The sequence below is a fragment of the Porcisia hertigi genome, chromosome 36 (assembly GCF_017918235.1).
Source record: "Porcisia hertigi strain C119 chromosome 36, whole genome shotgun sequence".
Lineage (NCBI taxonomy): Eukaryota > Euglenozoa > Kinetoplastea > Trypanosomatida > Trypanosomatidae > Porcisia > Porcisia hertigi.
In genome coordinates, this window is record NC_090595.1 from 609,503 (window position 1) to 631,057 (window position 21,555).

A 21,555-nucleotide genomic window follows, 5' to 3' on the forward strand; every position below is an offset into this window, starting at 1 on the left:
GTAGCGTGGATGATCAATCTAAGTAAAAAATCTAAGCTTTGAGGAGGGCAAGATAATTGAACTCATGGGAAACGTTGGGCCCCTGAGGGCCGGAGCGGAGAGGTAAACAGAGGGGCCAAGGAGTTACAAAGCAGACGAGTCGATGGGAGAAGCGAGGAGGGAAGAAAGAGGGGGAGAACGCAAATCCTGACTAGTGCACTAAAGGAAGAGGGATAAGGCGGCGAGGAAGAACAAAAAAAAACATGGATGTCAACATGCTGGGGATGGTCTTGACCTTCTCAGCGTCCGTGTCAAAGAGAGGGAGGCGGCGTCGAGACGCCGCTACCAAACGTCCAGAGGCCTACTAAGGGGTCTTTGGTCAAGAGTCCTGCGTGGGATAGTCCACACGCACAGCCGAAAAGGGAAGCATTCATTGGCAGTTTCATTATACCTTCGCCTCGCGTACCGTGTTGCCCACGTGCAAAGAGGGGTGTACTGAATGCTCGAATTCCGGTGAACCATGATCAAACTGCCACGCAAGCTCCCGCGAAGTCATTTGTTCCTTTAGTATCGCCCTTGTACCCCTCATCACCTCACTCCCCTTTTGGGTTTGACTTGGGCAAGTTTCGCAAGCGCATAGCCGGTCGGTCTACCCAAATCGAGATGTTTTTTGTGTGGATATATTTTCATCCATGTGCGTACCCCCCCCCCGACCCACCCACCCCTCAATGTAGTCGACAGAGAAAACGAGAGAGGAAGCTAGACATAAAAAAGGCTGTAAAAGTAAAAAAAAGACACTTCGCACTCTCGTTGCTTATCCCTGCTGGCATCTGAGCCAACGACACCCATGGCCCCCCCCCTCCCCAGCCCTCGAGGTTGGGGTTTCTACGGGCACACGTCATCCAAGAAACAACACACACTGGAAAAACAGCAAAGAGTGACTCGAGGGCGGGGGGCGGGGGGAGTTTTTTTTTTTTCAAGCGCCTCGAGACCTAGAATCTCTCGGGAAGAGAAAGGGGGGAAAAGGGGTGCAGATGAGCACCCACGTTCGACTTTGGCGGCAAGTACGTTCTGTTCACTCTGGAAGATCGTGAAGGAGTGTATATATTTTTCTCTAAAAGTGTAATTTCGGTTTCTAGAACGGTTCGAGAGCCAAGACGATCCAACTTCGCCAGTCCCAAATAAAAATGTAAACAACAGAAAACTGCGACGGGAGATGGGGGTGGGGTAGCAGAGTAGAATAGACCACGAACCCAAAATGCCCCGCGAAGAGGCACAAAAATGGGTCTGTTGTCCTCCTCCTCCTCAGTTGTCATACACCATTTCACTTAGATGCCCTCCACCCGTCGTGCCACCGCCCGCTCCATGGCAAAGTCCAGAAATTGCGCTAGAACCTTCTTGTTTTTCGCCAGCCCCCGCAACACGTCAGCGGCCTCACGGTCTGACTTGAAGGCACGTATCGCGTATGAGCGGAGAACCATAAGTGAGGCGTCAAACGTGCTGCACGGCGGGTCACCGCCACTTACGGCGGTCCAGCCTCCCACCAAGGACGCCGCTTCCGGCAGTGTCCTCCAAGTACATACAGCGTTCGCTGTCACACAGTCCATCGCCAGTGCAATACCGATGAGCATCGACATTACCTCCTCTGCTACGGAGTCATTGAACAGGTTCGGCAGGACGTCATCGGCTGTAGAGATGAGCCCCTGCAATAGTGGCAGCAGCGCGAAGCGAAACACGCTGAACTGGCGATCGTCGTCGTCGTCGCAGTCAGGACCTGACTTGGCATTTTCAATGATAACTGTCCATGACTCGTCCAGCACACTCGTGGCGGAGCTGCGCGCATCGCTGAAGTGGAACACGTAAACACGGGCGCGTAGCAACTCAGCAAAGAAAAGCTCCAGCGCCGGTGGGGGCGAGGTGGAGGCGGCGTCAGCAGTGCTGCGCATGTCAGATGATTGGCGAACCGCAGCACTACCGCGCGGGGCGATTGACTTGTGGATGCTCTCCCGTGGCGGGGACAACGGCGCTGTGCAGAGGTAGGAGCCACAGCTGTTGATAGGGTGGTAGGGTGTAGTCGCACTTTCCGCTCCCACGTCGTCGACGCAGGTATGATGACCGGGTCGAGGTCGGCGAGGCGGTGTCGCCATCGCTGGCGCCAGGGACGTAAGAGAGCGGGTGCGCCAGAGCGACAGTGGGGACTGGTGGTTAGCGCGCGAAGGCTTGGGGGGGTGCTGCTGGAGGCATCGGGCTGTCGACCACGCCTGCCAGGTTCTCCAGTACTGCCGTAGAGCTGACAAGCAATGGAGGTGCTCCATCATCGTTACAGTGGGAAGCAGGCCACGACTAAAGGTATGAGGGTTACTGGGAGCACTCCGCGGCGCTGACACCGCGGCGCGTGCGAACCGGGCCAGCGCCTCTTCCTGACGACGGCACCTACCAACAGCACGAAAACGCTGCCACTGCACGTAGTAGACGGCGCGAAGGTGTGCTATTCGAGCAGCCTCCCACTGTCGCGCGAACGCGCGCTCACGTTCCATCCGCGCGGCGCGCTGCTGTCTCATGGAGTGCGTGTGTTGAAACAGTGTTCGATGATCCTTCCAAAGGTGGAAATACATGCGCAGCCTAGAGAGCGAGGCGTAGTGTCCAATCTCTTGGATGACATGTGCCACACTCCTCCCCACGCCCTCACATAGAGCGTAGTAACGTCGCCGCTGCATTTGGCACACGGCGGAAGATTGAGTACGACACAGTTGCAGCTGTCTCATCCATACCCATTGCCTGGACTCTCGCGTCTTTGCGAGGCTCTTCATATCAGATCGTCCATCCACGCAAATCAAGCCAGCGAGGCCGCCTGCGCGATGGGAGCTGGACGCCCCACTGTTACTGACACCGGTGTCGCTGGCGCATGAGGAAGAGAATTGAGATTTGAATGGCGTTAATGCGTGGCGCTCGCGGGTCGCCAGGGACTTGTTGAGTGAGAGAGTGCGTTGGCACGAGCGGCGCAGTGAGCCGGCCATGTCCGATGCAGCGAAATAATCAGATGGTGTCTCTCGAGTGTCACTCCAGGTGCTATAGCACAGGAGCAGTGCACGCTGTGGTCGCACAGCGATTGGGAGGACCTGCGTGAGGTGGGCTGGAGGAAAATCACGGCACTCTCTGTGGCACTCCATCCCAACGCTAGTTGTCACCCGCGGGCCGCACCGGCGGCTACGCATCAAATCCGGGTCCTGTAACTTTGCCCAGTCTTGCGCGGGGGGTGGAGGGAGAAGTGTGTCCGCCGATGGGTGAGCCATACGCGAGATCACGGTGTTGTCACGCGTAGAGAAAATTGACGCGTACCCGTCCTCACGAGCTACCCACACGCGATCCTGCCAAGTGTCCAAGAAGAGTTGCGCTATGGGCTGTGCGTGTGTTTCGAGAAGGCGCTTGCGCATGTGCAGGTCGAACGCCCCCATGCTTACACGGTCTGGCATCGCGACTTCCGCCATCCACTTCTGCCCCACGTGGCCAGCCGACGTTCCTCCCCCGTCATCGTTCCGCTGTCGAAAAAGTACTCGCCCGTCTTCGTCTGGCAGCAGCCACTCTGGCTGACAGCGCACCACCGACATGACGCCGTCGACGCCGACGTACATGTCGAACTGCTGAAACGCAAAGAAAAGCGCTTTTTCCTCCGTCAACTCCTCAAATTGATTCTCCAGCACCCGCGCATCCATCTCTTCCTCCGTGGGACGACGCTGCCAGGATGCAACTCGGTGAATCGGCTTAGATATGCGCCGCAAAGTGGTGTGGATGCACGGCGGCAAGTCAATCACCACGTCCGTGATGGCTGCCGCCGTTCCTTGTCCGAGCCGAATCTGGAACTTGGCGGCCTGTGTGGGTATCAACATGTCCTGTACGGCGCTCGCAGGGCCGCACCCACTCCTTCGCGTAACAGAGGTGCCGCGTTGTACGTTTTCGCGGGATTGCCTGCTGCTTTGCGGTTGGGCATGGTGATCCAACCCTGAAGAGCGACCCGGAGACGTTTTAGGCCGCTGAGCAGAGCCGCGCGATGGCGAGGTGCTCTGCATGGGAGAGCGGGACGTGGTAACGGCTGGGGCTTGGAGAGACTTACGAACCTTCTTCACCTTTTTTGTCTTGACAGGGCCCGATGAAGGAACGGCGCCTTTTGCTATTGAGGATAGACGGTGAAGGAGTGGAGCGTTACGCAGCGCGGTGAGTGGGGCAGCAGTGGCTGAGGAAGCCGTGAGAGTCTTGCGAGGAAGGGATAGGGAGGGCATAGTGGCATGGCAACCGCTCACCCGCCCATTTTCCCGTCCGGAGGCGGTCTCATGCCGACGACCCTGGACTGCGTGCGATAAGTCGCGCTCCTCGGTGCTGTTGCGCGCGATGGAGGTACGCTGAAGACTCTTTTGTCCCTTACCGGCTTCGCTGTCGCACCTCTGCCCGGGCCCCATCGTGTTGGACGACATTTCAGAGAGGCGTGCGCGTTTTTCACGCGCCTCGGCCAGGCCAAGACCCCTGCACGCCCTACGGCTTTTGGGGTCACGGTCGAGCTTACGAGCCCTGATGCGGGACTTGGGGGCGGAGGTTCGCTCTGGGCTCGCGCCGACTGCTGCTGACGTCGGTTGAGATGCCGCGCTTCCGTGGCTGGCGCCTACAAGCCCCTCACTGCGAGACGACGCCGACCGCAAACTGGAGTAGTATAAGGCCCCAAAGCTGGCAGGCCAGCCCAGTGAAGTCTTTTTCGTTTCACCGCGACGGTGTAGCTCTTCGTCGAGATTCCAAAAGTGCAACGTGCCCATGCAGTCCGCTGCCACTAGCAAATGAACGCGCAGGGACTGCGCCGGCTCGATGGCCAGCGGCGGCATCATGTTCCCCAGCTCCTGCTCCACCCCCTGCATTTCCTCCTCCGTCAACTCGAGCTCAGCGCGCTGCTCCTCACGCTTGTCGAAGCGAGTCTGAACCTGGGTGAGCGCGATCTGCGGCACTTCTTTAATGGCGATCGGCACTGTAAGGGGGTCTCGCGTCGCTATCTGCGCATTACGACGCGCAGGGGCGTCGCAGCCGCCCGTCACAATGAGCGAGGACACCCACCGGAGTGCCGTGAGACCGGCGAAGCCGCCGCTCAGCTTTACCAGTGGCTTCACCTCCAGTGTCGTGCAGGTCGACCGCACCTGCATGTTCTGAAGCCCCGGCGCAGGAGAGGTGCAGTCAAATGTAATGATGTCGTTGGACATTCCTGTAATGCCAGACAGCGTGGCAGTCGTATTGTAGGAGGAGAACGTACCAAACGGGGCGGTGACCGCTACAGACGGCAACCCTGCCAGGCTGTGGCCTTGGGCACCCTCGTTGTGTTCCCGCCACACCCGCTGAGCTTTTGCCACCGCCTTGTAGACCTGACAAACGTCCCAGATAACGATGCTGCCATCACGCGCGGCAGTGCACACCAGTGAAAGGTGCTCACGCGAGGATGCATCCACAGGTTTCTCCTCAACTTTCGCCGCCGTTGAGGCACTATCGGGACCGCCGCTGTAAGCTGCCGTCATGCACCGAACTGCATCGCTCACACGGTTAGACAACCCCCACTTCATGGAGTTTGCAGACTCGCACGCAGCATCATGGCAGGGGCTGGAAACAATAGACACAATGGCACCGCCTTGGTAGCGCGGCAGCTCGTAAACGAGGGCGGCGGAGGGGGTTTTGAAAAATGATGACGACGCCCCACAAGCGCGGACGTGGTGGTGATTTGCAGGCACGATTCGAATAGTGCCATCCTGAAACCCCAGCCACACGTAGTCCGTGAGAATCAGCTGGGAAGCTTTTAGGCGCAACACATCGTGGGGCTCTCGCACAGGAAGAACGTGGAGCTGCTGGGACTCGATGAATCCACGAAACGGCGCATGTTGCAGGGCTGTGACAGCGACTTTCATTCTGGGATCAAGAATACGGAGTACTCGCTGGCCAGTCAAGGTGTTGCAAACGACGACTTCGTTCTCGTAGCTGGAGCAACTGACGTACCACAGAGTCGACGGTGGCAATAACACGTCGTCACGCCGCTCCCGATGCGCACCACGCACGCCGCACGTGGCGTCCGAGGCTGCCGTCACGGACACGGTGTCGTCGCCCCACTCGGCTGCACAGCAGCCGTCGGCAGCACATTGCTGCTCGTACACGTCGTACAAAGTCACCGGCGCGCGCGCACGGAACCGGTACCGGAGCGCCTCTTGGACACTCTCGAGGTCAGGGAGCGGGCGAGCCACGCAGGCATGGCGCATCGTCGCTCGCGAATTCAGCAAGGCGGCGTAATCATAGTACATACTAACCGAATCCGATGGTCGCTGAAACCGTGCTTGAAGAAGCGCATACTCGTGCCGCCACGTGGCCGGGTCCTCGAAAGTCGACGGCGAGGGCATTTGAAGCAACGTCCCCTGCCCGCTCGAGCCGGGAGGCGGAAGGGACACGCGTACGGTATTGCTGAAAGGCGCGGTGGAGCTCAACTGTAAGCCTGGGCCTGTGCAGACAACGCCTGAAGACTCCAGCGCGGTCTTGCGCCCATTGGGCTTGGCTGGCGATGCTGTGCGGCTATGGAAAGCACTCAACCGCGGCAAGTTCTCAACAACATGAGCATCCTCCTCCCCTGAAGTAGTCCACAGCCCTTGTCCCCGCAGGGGGATACTGTTACCATTAGGAAGCGCGGAGAACGGGGGCAAGGACTGCGGCAAACGAGACCCTGGCGCCGGAGCCTGCTCCCTGCATCCAGACATATCTAGAAAAAACTGAAAACCCTCGACACTTTGTGAGCAAGGCGAGCGGAGAGCTGGGACGCGCGCGCAAAAAAAGAAGAAGATGCACTGAAATGACAGCGGGTACACACTGCAACGATCGTCTGCGCTCACAACGCAATTCGAAGAAGACCACACAAAACACGTAGAAGGAGAGAAGAGTGAACCCTTGCCGAGACCAACGGAGAACAAGAAAAAGCACACGTAGCTGCAGTGATCCACTTACTGTGTGATGTGGGCAACACAAAAAGGGGGAAAATCATACAAAGCGAAGAAACACCAAACAAAGGAACCCGAACACCTCTGGAAAAAACAACGTCAAGAGTTCTGAAAGCCCCCCAACAAAAAAAAAACAGCGAAGTATTTTTTTCAAAAGAGGGCCGGGCCAGCAGAGGGGATATGCACGACGAAACGGGAGGGGGGGGGGCTGAAGGAACAAAAAAAAAATTAAAAATGAAAATGCAAACACACGGGTACACAAATATATACTGGAGTAAATAAATATTAATATCCGCGTGCGTGTATATTCTGCGACGGGAAGCACGCAAGCCAAAATCCATAAACAATCTAGAGGGAAAACAGACAAGCCGAATCACACACAAAAAGGAAAAAACAACAACAAATGACAACGATAACGCGAGGGGGTTAAAGAAACAGGTGGAGAGGCAAAACACGAGCAACGCAGTAAAAGTGGGTGGAAGCCCACCTCGGGAAGGGGGGGGGGGGGCAGGGTAAAACGGAGGAATGCAACCCTCTGCTAAAGAAGTGCACACACCTACCGCGAAATCAAACCAAATCAAATCCAATCAAATACAAAAAAAAGGAAGCGTTGAACAATACAGTCGTGGTCTAGAGAAGAATAATATATAAAGGCAGAACTACCCTAAAAAATAGAGTAGTATTTTTTTTAAGGGGTACAAAGCGTAGAGAGAGACGAATTCGTGGATCAATCAAGACACACACACACACCCTCCCCCTGTGGAGGAGATCGAGGGAGAGAAGGGAGGATTTTATTCGTCCAAGCCCAGCGCGCTGTACGCCAAAAAGCGGATCCACAAACTACGCGAGGGATGTGGGAGTGTGTGTGTGTGTGTGTGCTTAGATGTGAGCACGTACAAAAAGGAATAGGAGGAAATCAGCTACACGCCTCGCAATCAGTGAGTTGCCCAGAGGAGGGGGGGGGGGGGCAAAGAGAATTAAGAGCCGCGAAGTTTTGTGGTACGGGTTTTTTTTTTGGGGGGAAGGGGGAAGGGGGAAAGGGGGACACAGCTGTACCAATCACAGCGGAGGCGGCTTTGCGTGGACTCTTGTTCTCAGTTACCTTGTTTCCCTAGTAGAAAGAGAACTTCGTTGGGGTTGCATCCAATCTCCGCCCTCCCCCGCCACCACGTGGAATGACACATATGAAGTTGCGTGCGTGTGTGTATGTGTGTGTGTGACCGCTTTCTCTGAAATGCAAAAGCGAGCAGAGATACATGTGGAGATGTATACCTTTGAGCAGTGGGCGCGCGGGTGAGCAACAAGAAAACAAAACGTTAAGGTAGAGGCTGTCGCATAGGGTCACACTGGGGCGGTTGCAGCCGCCTAATGTATACGTCGGGTGTGTTGCGCGAGTGAGGGTAGATCAGACGTACCTTTGGGGAACAACTTTGCCCAGGTCTACGGTGATGTGCTTTCTTGCTGCGGCTTTCTCCTTGGTATAGCGCTTCATTGTGCAATGTTAATCCCCATTCACGTGCTTGGAGAAGCGAGCGTGGCTATGGCGTACAACCAGCCATCGACTTTTTTTTCGAAGGAAAAGATATGAAGAAGTTAGACACAAAGTGGGCGGGCGTGAACATTACACCAGAAAGCAGCGACAAAAACGACGACAAAGTCCCCAATGACATGGAAATAGAGAATTCAATGCGCACACGCATACACACCTACACGCACGGGAAAGGAAAAGAACGAGAGAGAGAGAGAGCTGGGTGAAAAGGGGAGCCCCTCTTCTTTCCTCTCAGGGGAAGGAGGGAGACAAGGTAATCCAATCCAGCTTGGAAAGGAGCGCAACATATTGCACGGCACACAATAAGGAGCTGAAGACAAAACAAAGGTGGGCGATAGCATTACCCGGGAGGATATAATTTGAGGGCAGAAAGAAAAACAGAATGGATGAAGCGTCGTCGTCAGGCACATCTGAGACTGTCCACAACCCCAGACACACCTGACATACGCGCTGCTTCCCGCCCCCCCCACCGCAAAAAAAAAAAAACGGTTCTCCGCAACATTAAGCCGATATGAGCAAAACTGACGACAGCCCTAAGCCCCACCACACATGCCTGTCCAAGGAAACCAAGTGGTGATCACATGGAATCCATCACGTCGGCATCCGATGTTCCCCCACTGCCCTTGTACCGCAAGCTGACATGAAACAAATTCCCAGCGAGAGCTCTACCGGCAGCGCATCAGCCAACCACTGTGTGGGGCCCAAGCGGCCATAGGCAAGCGCGACCGCCACACCTGCTGGACTTTTAGAGCACAACCTCTGCACTTATGGGCACCTCTATCATGGCCGTCTTCACGTCGTGCATCACCGAAGACGGATTGGTTTTCCTTACATTCAGTGGCGGGGACTATGTGACCACCACTCCAAGCCCTATTGACCACTGCCTCCCATAGAAGTGATGCAGATATTGTTTGCGATCGCATGCCGCTCAGACACATAACCACCCGAGACCTCACTGCAGATGTTGATAGTTCTATATCGCTCGCTCTTACATCGTAGACACCCGGCTTTTTATTCCCCCACCTGAGGTGTTTGTGGGTACCGGCAGGCAAGGAGGGAAGGGGAGGGGGTCAGTCTAGCGCCAGAGGAAACGACGAAAATGGGGAGAAAAAAAGAAAAAGGAAAGTCGCTGTGATACGCGCGCGCATCTGCGTATCTACCGTGTCAACAGAAAAAAAGGAGTGAGTAAGCAAAACAAAGGACGAACTATTTTTTTTGTTGTTGTTGGTTTCGAGAAAAAGGAAAATATAACAATGCGAATACGGAAGCAAAACAACTCACTTCCAACACGAAAGAAAAGGGAGGTTAAGGTGGCAGCAGAGGACGGAACAGTCGTTTAGTGGCCTCCCTCGCTTGTCGGCATTGCTTCATATATATACATACACATATATGCGTGTGTGTGTGTGTATGCCTCACGTGAGGTGCAGATGCTGTTTTGAAAAAGCCTTTGACCTCGGTTTCAATGTTTTTCACTTCACGTTTCATAGTACCAATTCTATCGGCACGTACATTCTTCCCTATCGATCTCAAGGAGTCTACACGCGTCAAGTCGAGCCGAGGAGCACACCTTCGCTCTCCCACCCCAACAGCCTCTTCGCAAACAGGAAAAGAAGACCTGATGGGGGGGTATAAACGCTCCTAGTAATGCTTGCTGGTGAGTGGCAGCCCCTCACCTCTCTCAGCTCGCTAGACGTACGCTGCAATCCCTCCTCTACGCACACACACACACACGCGCCACGCTGCTATGGAAGGTGGAAGGTGAAATGTTACAGAGAACCTGCATCAGCCCGTGAGCATTTTCCTTTGGGTCACCCCTCCTCGGGATCGAGAAAAGGGCGAAATGCCGAGATGAAGAGGCCAGCAAGGGGTGGGGGTGAGAGGGGGGGAGATGCCCAGCTAAACGTGGTGAAGGGAGAGGAGAGGAAAAAGTGCACCGGACAGCAGCATGCGATCAAAAAAGAACAACACCAAAGTCAAGGTGAAAAGACAGAAATGGGGGAACGAAACAAAACACACCTCTCACACACGCAGCGTCTCCCTCGCGTCAGGACGGTGAAAGACAAACCGTGCAACGGCGCTAAAATGAAAAAAAAACTGACCGGGTGTAAAGAGCGTGAAGGGGAAGAATGTAATGGAAAGGGAAATGCAGGTAAAGAGCGGCACCCCTCGTGGATTCGTTTAAGCCCCCCTTTCTGCTCACCTTCCCCCCTCCCTTCCTTTTTCTCTCCTTTTTTACCTTCCTTCTCACCACAACTCCTCTCTCCCTCCCTTCAGCACATACACACACACACATCCCCTGTTGCTGCCTTTCTAAACAACAAAAAGAACGTCACTCTGACCAAAGAGCACACCCGATCCCTAAAGAAAAGTGGGAAAGGCCAGTAGAGAGAGGGGGCCATTCACCGGGATAAGGAAGGGCGGGAGAGTGGGAGGAGGGTGGGAGCCGACCAGGAGGGGTGCAGGAAGCAAGAAAGGCATGCAGCCTGTACGTGTGTGGGAGGGGAGGGGGAGGTGAGGGAGTCCAGCAAAAGATAACACCGACCATCAAAACGCAACTGATAATGTAATCAGTGACTGCACCTCGAAACACACACTCCTCCTCCCCTCCCCCTCCCCCGCCTCCCAATATGGGCATAAAAGCTTACCTATTTCTCTTCGTGCCCCCCAAAAAAACAAAAGATGCAGCAGATCCATTGGCATCTGCAACTGCTGCCGCAGTTGTCGCCTGTGGACTGCTAAACACACATGAGTTGCAATACATATTTCCCATGAGGAGGATTCAAAAGACAGCGAAATATACAGAGCCATCAAAGCCAGCCAAACTCTTGAAGAAACACACGATCAAAAAAGGAGAGCTCCTCTGTCGTGGCAACACGCATCATCCAGCGATGAGGGAGAGAGAGACAGAGAGAGTCCGGAGGGGCTAGGAGATAGGTGAGAGGGGGAGGCCGGGGTGAGCGGAACGAGAAAGTCCAGTGGGAACACATCAAAAAAAAAAAACGTAAAGGGCACCAAACACCTTAGCCCACGTGTACTCCATCAAAATAATTAAACACACACACACACACAGTCTTCTTTTCACCCATGCCCCTTTTCATTATTCAGCTGCTCCGTCTCGTCACCCAAACACTACACGACGTACAAACGGAAATGTGACGACCACGGTAACCGGTAATTAAAAGTAAAAAAAAGGAAAGACATACGGAATGACACACAGACACACAAACACATTGGCATCACCATGCTGAGCCCAGCATACATCCCGTTGCGACGCAACCATGAAATGTACACAGATAAAATGACACAGAGAATAAAAGTGAAGAATGGAAAGGGAGGGAGATGAGGCCCCCCCCTCCCCCGCCCCCACACACACACGCACACAGAGTGTGAGGAGGTGGGAAAAACATATATCTACATGAAAACGAGAAATTAAGAAAGGCAAAATGGCCTCCCCCCTCCTCCCCCTTTCACCACCGCAACCGTTCCTCATGTCATCCGCTACGTAGCGATCGCCACGCCGCGAAGACTGAGTCGCAACAGACGCTCGAGCACAACAAGAAAGCGCAAATGAAGCCCACACACAAGGCCAACGTGTTTCAACATATGACGAGAGCGAAAAGGCTCTACATGAAATGTGGTACGGAAACAAAAAAAGTAGACCACAGAACAAAGAGACGACGCGTACGCGCAGCCCCCTGCCTCCGCCGCCCACCAGTCCAATGCAACACGACACTCACGAATCAGCCGAATGCCATTGCGGCTTTTTTTTTGTAATCTGTGCAGCCCCCCTCCCCCTCCTTTTCTGCTAGTTTGTAGAATTAGACTCACTGCTTTGCAGACAGGCAAGACATGTCCTCGTCACCATCACCAATACCTAGGACATCCTGGATCTTCTCCATCCAGAGATCACGCTCCATCTCGCTTTTTGTTTGAAAGGACAAACGCTTTCCCGTCTTGAAGGCAACAGCAAACACACACGAGGCATTGCAGCCAGTATATTTGGCTGGCACAGGGAAGGCGTCTTCCAGCTCCGCGAAGGGCGTTGAGATACACTGCTGTTCCATTGTCTCCTTTGAAATAGCCAACACCATATCCAAAGTCTTGAACCTGGGGTTCATATCGACCACTGTCTGTCCGTCTGCGAGCTCGGCACGGATGCACAGATAGCGCTTCTTCCACACCATATCGCTACTCTGCTTTTTCACGGTGCCCTCGTGAATGGTGAGGCCGCCGATCGACGACGTCAGCGGAGTAGCGCCTTCAAGAATTGTGGTGGATGCAGCCACCGAGCTGCCCGAGCTCTCTTCCATCATACGCTGAATCTGCCGCTTCTCCGTCACCAAAAGGCGCTTCGTCTCCTGGATCTGGCTCGATATCGATTCGCGCAAAGTGCCCTGAAAAGCCGGTTGCGTCTGAACAATCTCCAACAAACCAGACAGGAAAAGCTTGCAAATGGGCATGTTCAGCAGTCGGCTGCTTGACGGACGGCGCGTCGGATCACCGCTTAGGAGCGCAGTCACGATATCGCGCATTTCGGGGCTAACATTATTTGGAAGAGGGTCGAAGCGGCCCGCGAGCGTCTTGTGCATTACCTCATGCATGTTGGCGCCATCGAACGGGCGCTTCAGCGTCAGCAGCTCGTACAGGAGCACGCCGAGCGAGAACATATCCGCCTTTTTGCTATATGGAGAGCGGCGCCAAATCTCTGGCGCTACATAGTAGGGTGTGCCGCAGAACGTGCGGCCAACATCGTCACTTACGGTATTAGCGTACATCTTACTAAAACCAAAGTCACCAAGCTTCACGAGACCGTTGCTGCATAGCAGAATGTTGGCGCTTTTGATGTCGCGGTGAATCATGTGCTTCGAGTGGACGTGGTGGACCGCGAGGAGCACCTGGAGAAACAGCAAGCCTGCCTCATGCTCGCGGAATGTACGACCCGTACGGGCACGGCTCTTGATCTCTTGGCGAAGATCGCCAGCGTTGGCGTAGTCCAGCACCAATGCAATCATCAGCACAGCTTCGGAATTGTTAAGATCGCGCTTTGCCAGGTCTTCGTGGCATTTCACGATAGAAAAGAAATCACAGTTTAGCAGGCAATCAACCTCTGCTTGCGCACGATTTTTATCGGCCTCGGACATGCCCTCCATGTCGACACACTTGACAGCGAATCCTTCGCCGTCCGAGACGCGCTTCGCACAGAGAACCGTTCCAGTGGCGCCGGAGCCCAGCACGCGGCTAATCCAGTACTTCTTGCCTTGCTCCCGTGCGGTTGCCTCATCCTTCGCGAACGTGTCTGGGAAGTTCCGGCACACACGGCCGATCATGGCGTCGCCAGTGTTACCACTCGACATGATTATCTTTCAGGGAACCACAGAGCGAAGAAACACACAGACACACACAAAAAACATACAAATGGGAAAAAAAAGAAGAAGTGAGGGGAGGACCAAATAAATAAAAATGGTTGCTCGAGTGCGCTAATGATGCGTATCACACCAGAAGAGCACTGGCGCGCAAGGGGGGGGGGAGGAGGGGAGGGACGGAGCGGGGCGGGGCGTTCCGTTTTGTTGTTCTTGTGTTTTTCCCTCAAGTGGTGTTTGCAATGAAACGAAAGCCGACGGATAACAAAAAAGGGTCAACTTAAGAGGTAATATGCGGAGATTGGGGGGAAGGTCTAGTGGCAGCTAGAAATTGAGAGCAATACTCTCAGACGAATGTGGATTTCCTTTAAAGAACTGAACGCTACACAGGTGCACGATCACCAGAAGCAAGTGTACGGGGGTGCGGAAGACAAAAATTGAGCTACAGGTGTGAAAAACAAAAAAACGTCGGCATAGCACACTGGCAAAGAAAATGAGTTAGGCGGTGCTTTGAGATGCCGATACTTCTCCTTTCGTGTGTCCGTGGGTGTTTCCTTGTGTGTGTGCGATTCTGTGTTGCTGTTGTTTCCCGTTTTTCTTCGCCGTGCAGTAGGTACATCTCGGAGATCACAAAAAGAGGCGTGGAAGTGGGGAGAAGGAGGGGGGCGAGAGGAGAAGCGTCCAGATCAAGCAAAGATGTACAGGAAAGAAATGGTCGTGGTAGTGCAAATACAAGACAAGCAGGAAGAAGCCGATAAATGCCGACTGCCACAGCACCACCGCAGGGTTTTCAAGACCCCCTCAACCACGGGTCTCGCTCCAATGGGGAGAAAGCGCGAGCCAGCTTGGGATGAACACAGGGAAGACATTCATCCCATATCTAAACGTCACGTGTACAACGCTGAAGGTACTATTTAGAGTTTTGTCAATGTTCCTTTCATTTTTTTTGATTGTTTGGTGAGCATCTTGCGTCACTTGCTCATAGGGTATCACCCACTGTCTTCCCCCTGGAAAAAAAAGCATGACCATCGCCCCTACACCCGAGCAGGACCATCTCACCACTTGTCATGGAGTCCGGCACCCCCTCTCATCCGTGACAACACTTCCGCAATAATTTTGAAAAGGGGAGAAGGCACGCCTACGCCTTGCCCTCGGTCCTCCCAATACGCGAGACTAAGGTGAGTCCACCGCGCTCACACGCACACACACACACGTTGGGGAGAAAAAGAGTGCCTTTTGCGTCAAATCCAGCACATAACTGGGGATGGCGAGACACACACAAAAAAAGATCGCCTACTCCACAGAAAGCTCAGGAAAGCGTATGTTCATGAGCGCGACATCACGTTCCCGCACACTCATGGGCCCGAGAAAGTGAAGACCAAACGGGATACATGATATCATCCGACCAGGAAGAAGAAAAGAGGACGATGGAGAAGGAACGAAGACGGGGGAGCTTCCATGTGACATTGAACTTGTGATCCCTCTATCGCAGACGTGGGGGAGGGAGGGGGGCGCGCGAGGTACATACAAACATGTATACACACACACATACACTACTGTACACATCACCACATATGCTTTTTATATCATTTAGCACTTGACAGTGACCGTCACCACGAGATTCATGAAGAGTAGACTTCTCCTGAAAGTTTTTTTGAAAAAGATATAAAATCACACAAAACAGAAGGAAAAAAAAGATATCTTTCCCAATCCCGCACATGTGCACACACACCAGCCCTGGCGTAGAAGGGGGGGGGAACGCCTGCCTCTCCCCTCCCCCTTTCGCCTGCCCAGGATCTGAGTATAAGAAAAATAAATGAAAAACATGCACGGAAGCACCATGGGCAGAAATACACGAGTTGAAAACAATCACAGCAGACAATATGCAAAATGGCGCCCACCCCTCCCCCTCCCCGATGAACGGGGTGAAAAACAGTGGGAGATAAAAAAGACTGGAGGACACACACAAAACAAAAAAAACAGAGGGCAGAAAGACAAAATAAGGACATGGCGTGATGTTTCAAAACGGAAACGTGAGCCGACTATGCTGTCGCCTTTGGAAGGGGGAGGGGGGCGGCGAGTGAATGTCTTTCTCAAAGGAATCCCTCACTCCCATCCCCGTTCCTTTACCCCCACCAACCCCCTGAACCCAGACTACATGATTTAGGCAGCGCCAAGCGGAGAGCTCAGAGATGAAAAAGTTGAGATTGAGAACAAGAATAAAAACCCGAGCAACCAAGAACGGAACGCCAGTGGAGAGAATGATGTGACCCAGAGGAAGTCCACCCCCCCCGCCCCCAACACACACACACACACGCCGTCTGCCGCGGTGGATTCGGCACACGCGGCCAGCGCACCAGCACCACATTGGTGGTGCTGGCACGCCTACCTCCAAAATGGAGACGGCGGTGTCAGGAAGGCGTGCCCGCATGTGCCACGGACAGCTGCGACGTCGCCATGAATCGGGGGGCAGCACAAGCCTGCCCCCACCACCACCCCGGGCCGGGGACCCTCAACTGGGGGTGGGCGTGCCGGGTGGAAGGCGCCCGTACAGAAACGTGTGCCGGCGCAGTCAAGGGGTGCCATGGGCGACAGCGACGACCACATCACCACGAGAAATGGGACGATGCAGCACGCGCGGTATGAGTGCTACGCCACTGCCTGCGACACCAGAATGCGTCGAGTACAGTGTGGTATGAGGCTCCAGCGATCTACGCAGCTCGTGCAGCATGCCCGGTGCAGCGCCGGGCTGGCCACGCACCTCCACAAAGCCTGCGCGGTGCGGGTAGAACAATCCCAAGTGGGGTCGATCGCAGCACACCATTCCCGCCCTGCACTGTCACGGCCAGACACCCGTCCCTGCACATATGCAAGACACGGGGGTGGCACACTCGCTGCTCCCATGCGCGCAGCCCCCATGCAGAGGGGAGGGGGAGGGGGAAGGCGGGGTGCACCTCCTGGCCGGAACGTGGCAGGCTGCGGAGGGCACACCCATCCCTCATACGCGGTTCAACACATGATCCTAGAGCTTGCGGGGTGAAGGCGGAGCAGCTCCCGCCCTGGAGTCACGCGCCATTGTTGCACACCACCATTGATGACAATCCTTATTCACCAATGTAACTCGGGAAAACTGATCCACCACGCGTGGGTGATGAGCAACCGTACGGAACAATCGTTAGATAGTAAGTCTGAGCTGGTGTGCGCGCTGGCCACGTGCAGCGTCATCCCTTGTTAATAGCGAGCACTCCACCTGCATCCCCGCAAGAGGCTCGTCTACACCGGGGGACAGAAGGAAAAGGGGAGAGAGACGAGGAGGACGGTGCGCCGTGGCCGCGTCTCCGTGTAGGTCCAAGTGTGTGGACCGGTACTCTGGAAGCGCTCATTTTCAAGCCGCACGCGGGCGTGTTGCTGGTGCCCCTGCGGTCGGGTGATGCGCGAGAACGTGCTCAAGAGTGGGCATGGTCAAGCAGTGTCGCTATGCGTCTCCACTTCACCCCGATGCGGAGCAACGGTACGAAACACGTGCAAGATGTGGCTGCTTCTATTTGTGTGTGTGTGTGTGGGTGTGGGGGTTGGTGGTGTGCGTCTTGGGGCCGCGCATGCGCATGTGATGACGTACGCTTTGGAATTGACTGCCGACCTGCGCGGTGCGCCTCGCGTGCGCCGCGTACTCTGCGGACAACGTGCATTGGTGTGCATATCCTCTACTGTTACTCAAAAACGCTCTGAAGCGTACGCGCGGCCGGGTCAGCACGGCGACCAGCACCACCACCCCCACGCGCAGCTGGCGTACGTGGGAGGGCGGCGAGACACGCACGAGGAGGGCAGCGGCATTGCTGCTGCGCGCGCCAGTGCGCCACGCTGATGATCTTTCTATTCGCATCGCGACACGCTGATTCACACGACCTGAGTGACACGCGAACTGAACCAACAATCGAGAAAGAACAGCTGAGTGTGCGCGGCGTGCGTGAGCTCGGGAAGCGTGGGATGGTGTGTGTGTGTGTGTGTGTGTGTGTGTGTGTATGTGTTTGGTGGGGGAAGACGGTGCTGGTGCGAACGAGTGGAAGCGCGCAGTAGAAAAAAAAACGAGGGAAAGGGCGGTCGGTATGATGAGTCTGCTAAGATGTACACAACATTTACAATTGGAAGACGAGTCTGAACACTGAAGCACATACTACTTAACGGCACTGACATGACCGCGGTGGCACACTCGCTGCTCCCATGCGCGCAGCCCCCATGCAGAGGGGAGGGGGAGGGGGAAGGCGGGGGTGCACCTCCTGGCCGGAACGTGGCAGGCTGCGGAGGGCACACCCATCCCTCATACGCGGTTCAACACATGATCCTAGAGCTTGCGGGGTGAAGGCGGAGCAGCTCCCGCCCTGGAGTCACGCGCCATTGTTGCACACCACCATTGATGACAATCCTTATTCACCAATGTAACTCGGGAAAACTGATCCACCACGCGTGGGTGATGAGCAACCGTACGGAACAATCGTTAGATAGTAAGTCTGAGCTGGTGTGCGCGCTGGCCACGTGCAGCGTCATCCCTTGTTAATAGCGAGCACTCCACCTGCATCCCCGCAAGAGGCTCGTCTACACCGGGGGACAGAAGGAAAAGGGGAGAGAGACGAGGAGGACGGTGCGCCGTGGCCGCGTCTCCGTGTAGGTCCAAGTGTGTGGACCGGTACTCTGGAAGCGCTCATTTTCAAGCCGCACGCGGGCGTGTTGCTGGTGCCCCTGCGGTCGGGTGATGCGCGAGAACGTGCTCAAGAGTGGGCATGGTCAAGCAGTGTCGCTATGCGTCTCCACTTCACCCCGATGCGGAGCAACGGTACGAAACACGTGCAAGATGTGGCTGCTTCTATTTGTGTGTGTGTGTGTGGGTGTGGGGGTTGGTGGTGTGCGTCTTGGGGCCGCGCATGCGCATGTGATGACGTACGCTTTGGAATTGACTGCCGACCTGCGCGGTGCGCCTCGCGTGCGCCGCGTACTCTGCGGACAACGTGCATTGGTGTGCATATCCTCTACTGTTACTCAAAAACGCTCTGAAGCGTACGCGCGGCCGGGTCAGCACGGCGACCAGCACCACCACCCCCACGCGCAGCTGGCGTACGTGGGAGGGCGGCGAGACACGCACGAGGAGGGCAGCGGCATTGCTGCTGCGCGCGCCAGTGCGCCACGCTGATGATCTTTCTATTCGCATCGCGACACGCTGATTCACACGACCTGAGTGACACGCGAACTGAACCAACAATCGAGAAAGAACAGCTGAGTGTGCGCGGCGTGCGTGAGCTCGGGAAGCGTGGGATGGTGTGTGTGTGTGTGTGTGTGTGTATGTGTTTGGTGGGGGGAAGACGGTGCTGGTGCGAACGAGTGGAAGCGCGCAGTAGAAAAAAAAACGAGGGAAAGGGCGGTCGGTATGATGAGTCTGCTAAGATGTACACAACATTTACAATTGGAAGACGAGTCTGAACACTGAAGCACATACTACTTAACGGCACTGACATGACCGCGGTGGCACACTCGCTGCTCCCATGCGCGCAGCCCCCATGCAGAGGGGAGGGGGGAGGGGAAGGCGGGGGTGCACCTCCTGGCCGGAACGTGGCAGGCTGCGGAGGGCACACCCATCCCTCATACGCGGTTCAACACATGATCCTAGAGCTTGCGGGGTGAAGGCGGAGCAGCTCCCGCCCTGGAGTCACGCGCCATTGTTGCACACCACCATTGATGACAATCCTTATTCACCAATGTAACTCGGGAAAACTGATCCACCACGCGTGGGTGATGAGCAACCGTACGGAACAATCGTTAGATAGTAAGTCTGAGCTGGTGTGCGCGCTGGCCACGTGCAGCGTCATCCCTTGTTAATAGCGAGCACTCCACCTGCATCCCCGCAAGAGGCTCGTCTACACCGGGGGACAGAAGGAAAAGGGGAGAGAGACGAGGAGGACGGTGCGCCGTGGCCGCGTCTCCGTGTAGGTCCAAGTGTGTGGACCGGTACTCTGGAAGCGCTCATTTTCAAGCCGCACGCGGGCGTGTTGCTGGTGCCCCTGCGGTCGGGTGATGCGCGAGAACGTGCTCAAGAGTGGGCATGGTCAAGCAGTGTCGCTATGCGTCTCCACTTCACCCCGATGCGGAGCAACGGTACGAAACACGTGCAAGATGTGGCTGCTTCTATTTGTGTGTGTGTGTGTGGGTGTGGGGGGTTGGTGGTGTGCGTCTTGGGGCCGCGCATGCGCATGTGATGACGTACGCTTTGGAATTGACTGCCGACCTGCGCGGTGCGCCTCGCGTGCGCCGCGTACTCTGCGGACAACGTGCATTGGTGTGCATATCCTCTACTGTTACTCAAAAACGCTCTGAAGCGTACGCGCGGCCGGGTCAGCACGGCGACCAGCACCACCACCCCCACGCGCAGCTGGCGTACGTGGGAGGGCGGCGAGACACGCACGAGGAGGGCAGCGGCATTGCTGCTGCGCGCGCCAGTGCGCCACGCTGATGATCTTTCTATTCGCATCGCGACACGCTGATTCACACGACCTGAGTGACACGCGAACTGAACCAACAATCGAGAAAGAACAGCTGAGTGTGCGCGGCGTGCGTGAGCTCGGGAAGCGTGGGATGGTGTGTGTGTGTGTGTGTGTGTGTGTGTGTATGTGTTTGGTGGGGGGAAGACGGTGCTGGTGCGAACGAGTGGAAGCGCGCAGTAGAAAAAAAAACGAGGGAAAGGGCGGTCGGTATGATGAGTCTGCTAAGATGTACACAACATTTACAATTGGAAGACGAGTCTGAACACTGAAGCACATACTACTTAACGGCACTGACATGACCGCGGTGGCACACTCGCTGCTCCCATGCGCGCAGCCCCCATGCAGAGGGGAGGGGGAGGGGGAAGGCGGGGGTGCACCTCCTGGCCGGAACGTGGCAGGCTGCGGAGGGCACACCCATCCCTCATACGCGGTTCAACACATGATCCTAGAGCTTGCGGGGTGAAGGCGGAGCAGCTCCCGCCCTGGAGTCACGCGCCATTGTTGCACACCACCATTGATGACAATCCTTATTCACCAATGTAACTCGGGAAAACTGATCCACCACGCGTGGGTGATGAGCAACCGTACGGAACAATCGTTAGATAGTAAGTCTGAGCTGGTGTGCGCGCTGGCCACGTGCAGCGTCATCCCTTGTTAATAGCGAGCACTCCACCTGCATCCCCGCAAGAGGCTCGTCTACACCGGGGGACAGAAGGAAAAGGGGAGAGAGACGAGGAGGACGGTGCGCCGTGGCCGCGTCTCCGTGTAGGTCCAAGTGTGTGGACCGGTACTCTGGAAGCGCTCATTTTCAAGCCGCACGCGGGCGTGTTGCTGGTGCCCCTGCGGTCGGGTGATGCGCGAGAACGTGCTCAAGAGTGGGCATGGTCAAGCAGTGTCGCTATGCGTCTCCACTTCACCCCGATGCGGAGCAACGGTACGAAACACGTGCAAGATGTGGCTGCTTCTATTTGTGTGTGTGTGTGTGGGTGTGGGGGGTTGGTGGTGTGCGTCTTGGGGCCGCGCATGCGCATGTGATGACGTACGCTTTGGAATTGACTGCCGACCTGCGCGGTGCGCCTCGCGTGCGCCGCGTACTCTGCGGACAACGTGCATTGGTGTGCATATCCTCTACTGTT

At 55.7% G+C, this 21,555-nt stretch overlaps 2 protein-coding genes across 2 annotated transcripts; both read right to left on the bottom strand.

The window, feature by feature from the left end:
- Positions 1-1,307: 1,307 nt before the first annotated feature.
- Positions 1,308-6,743, bottom strand: JKF63_00147 (uncharacterized protein; the record flags this gene model as incomplete). The annotated part of the gene is made up of 1 exon (XM_067896199.1): positions 1,308-6,743. The coding sequence occupies one exon, from the start codon at positions 6,741-6,743 to the stop codon at positions 1,308-1,310; it is 5,436 nt and encodes a 1,811-aa protein (XP_067752356.1).
- Positions 6,744-12,353: 5,610 nt separating this feature from the next.
- Positions 12,354-13,883, bottom strand: JKF63_00148 (uncharacterized protein; the record flags this gene model as incomplete). Its single annotated transcript, XM_067896200.1, has 1 exon — positions 12,354-13,883. One exon carries the CDS (start codon positions 13,881-13,883, stop codon positions 12,354-12,356), a length of 1,530 nt encoding a protein of 509 aa, XP_067752357.1.
- Between the last annotated feature and the right edge of the window lie 7,672 nt (positions 13,884-21,555).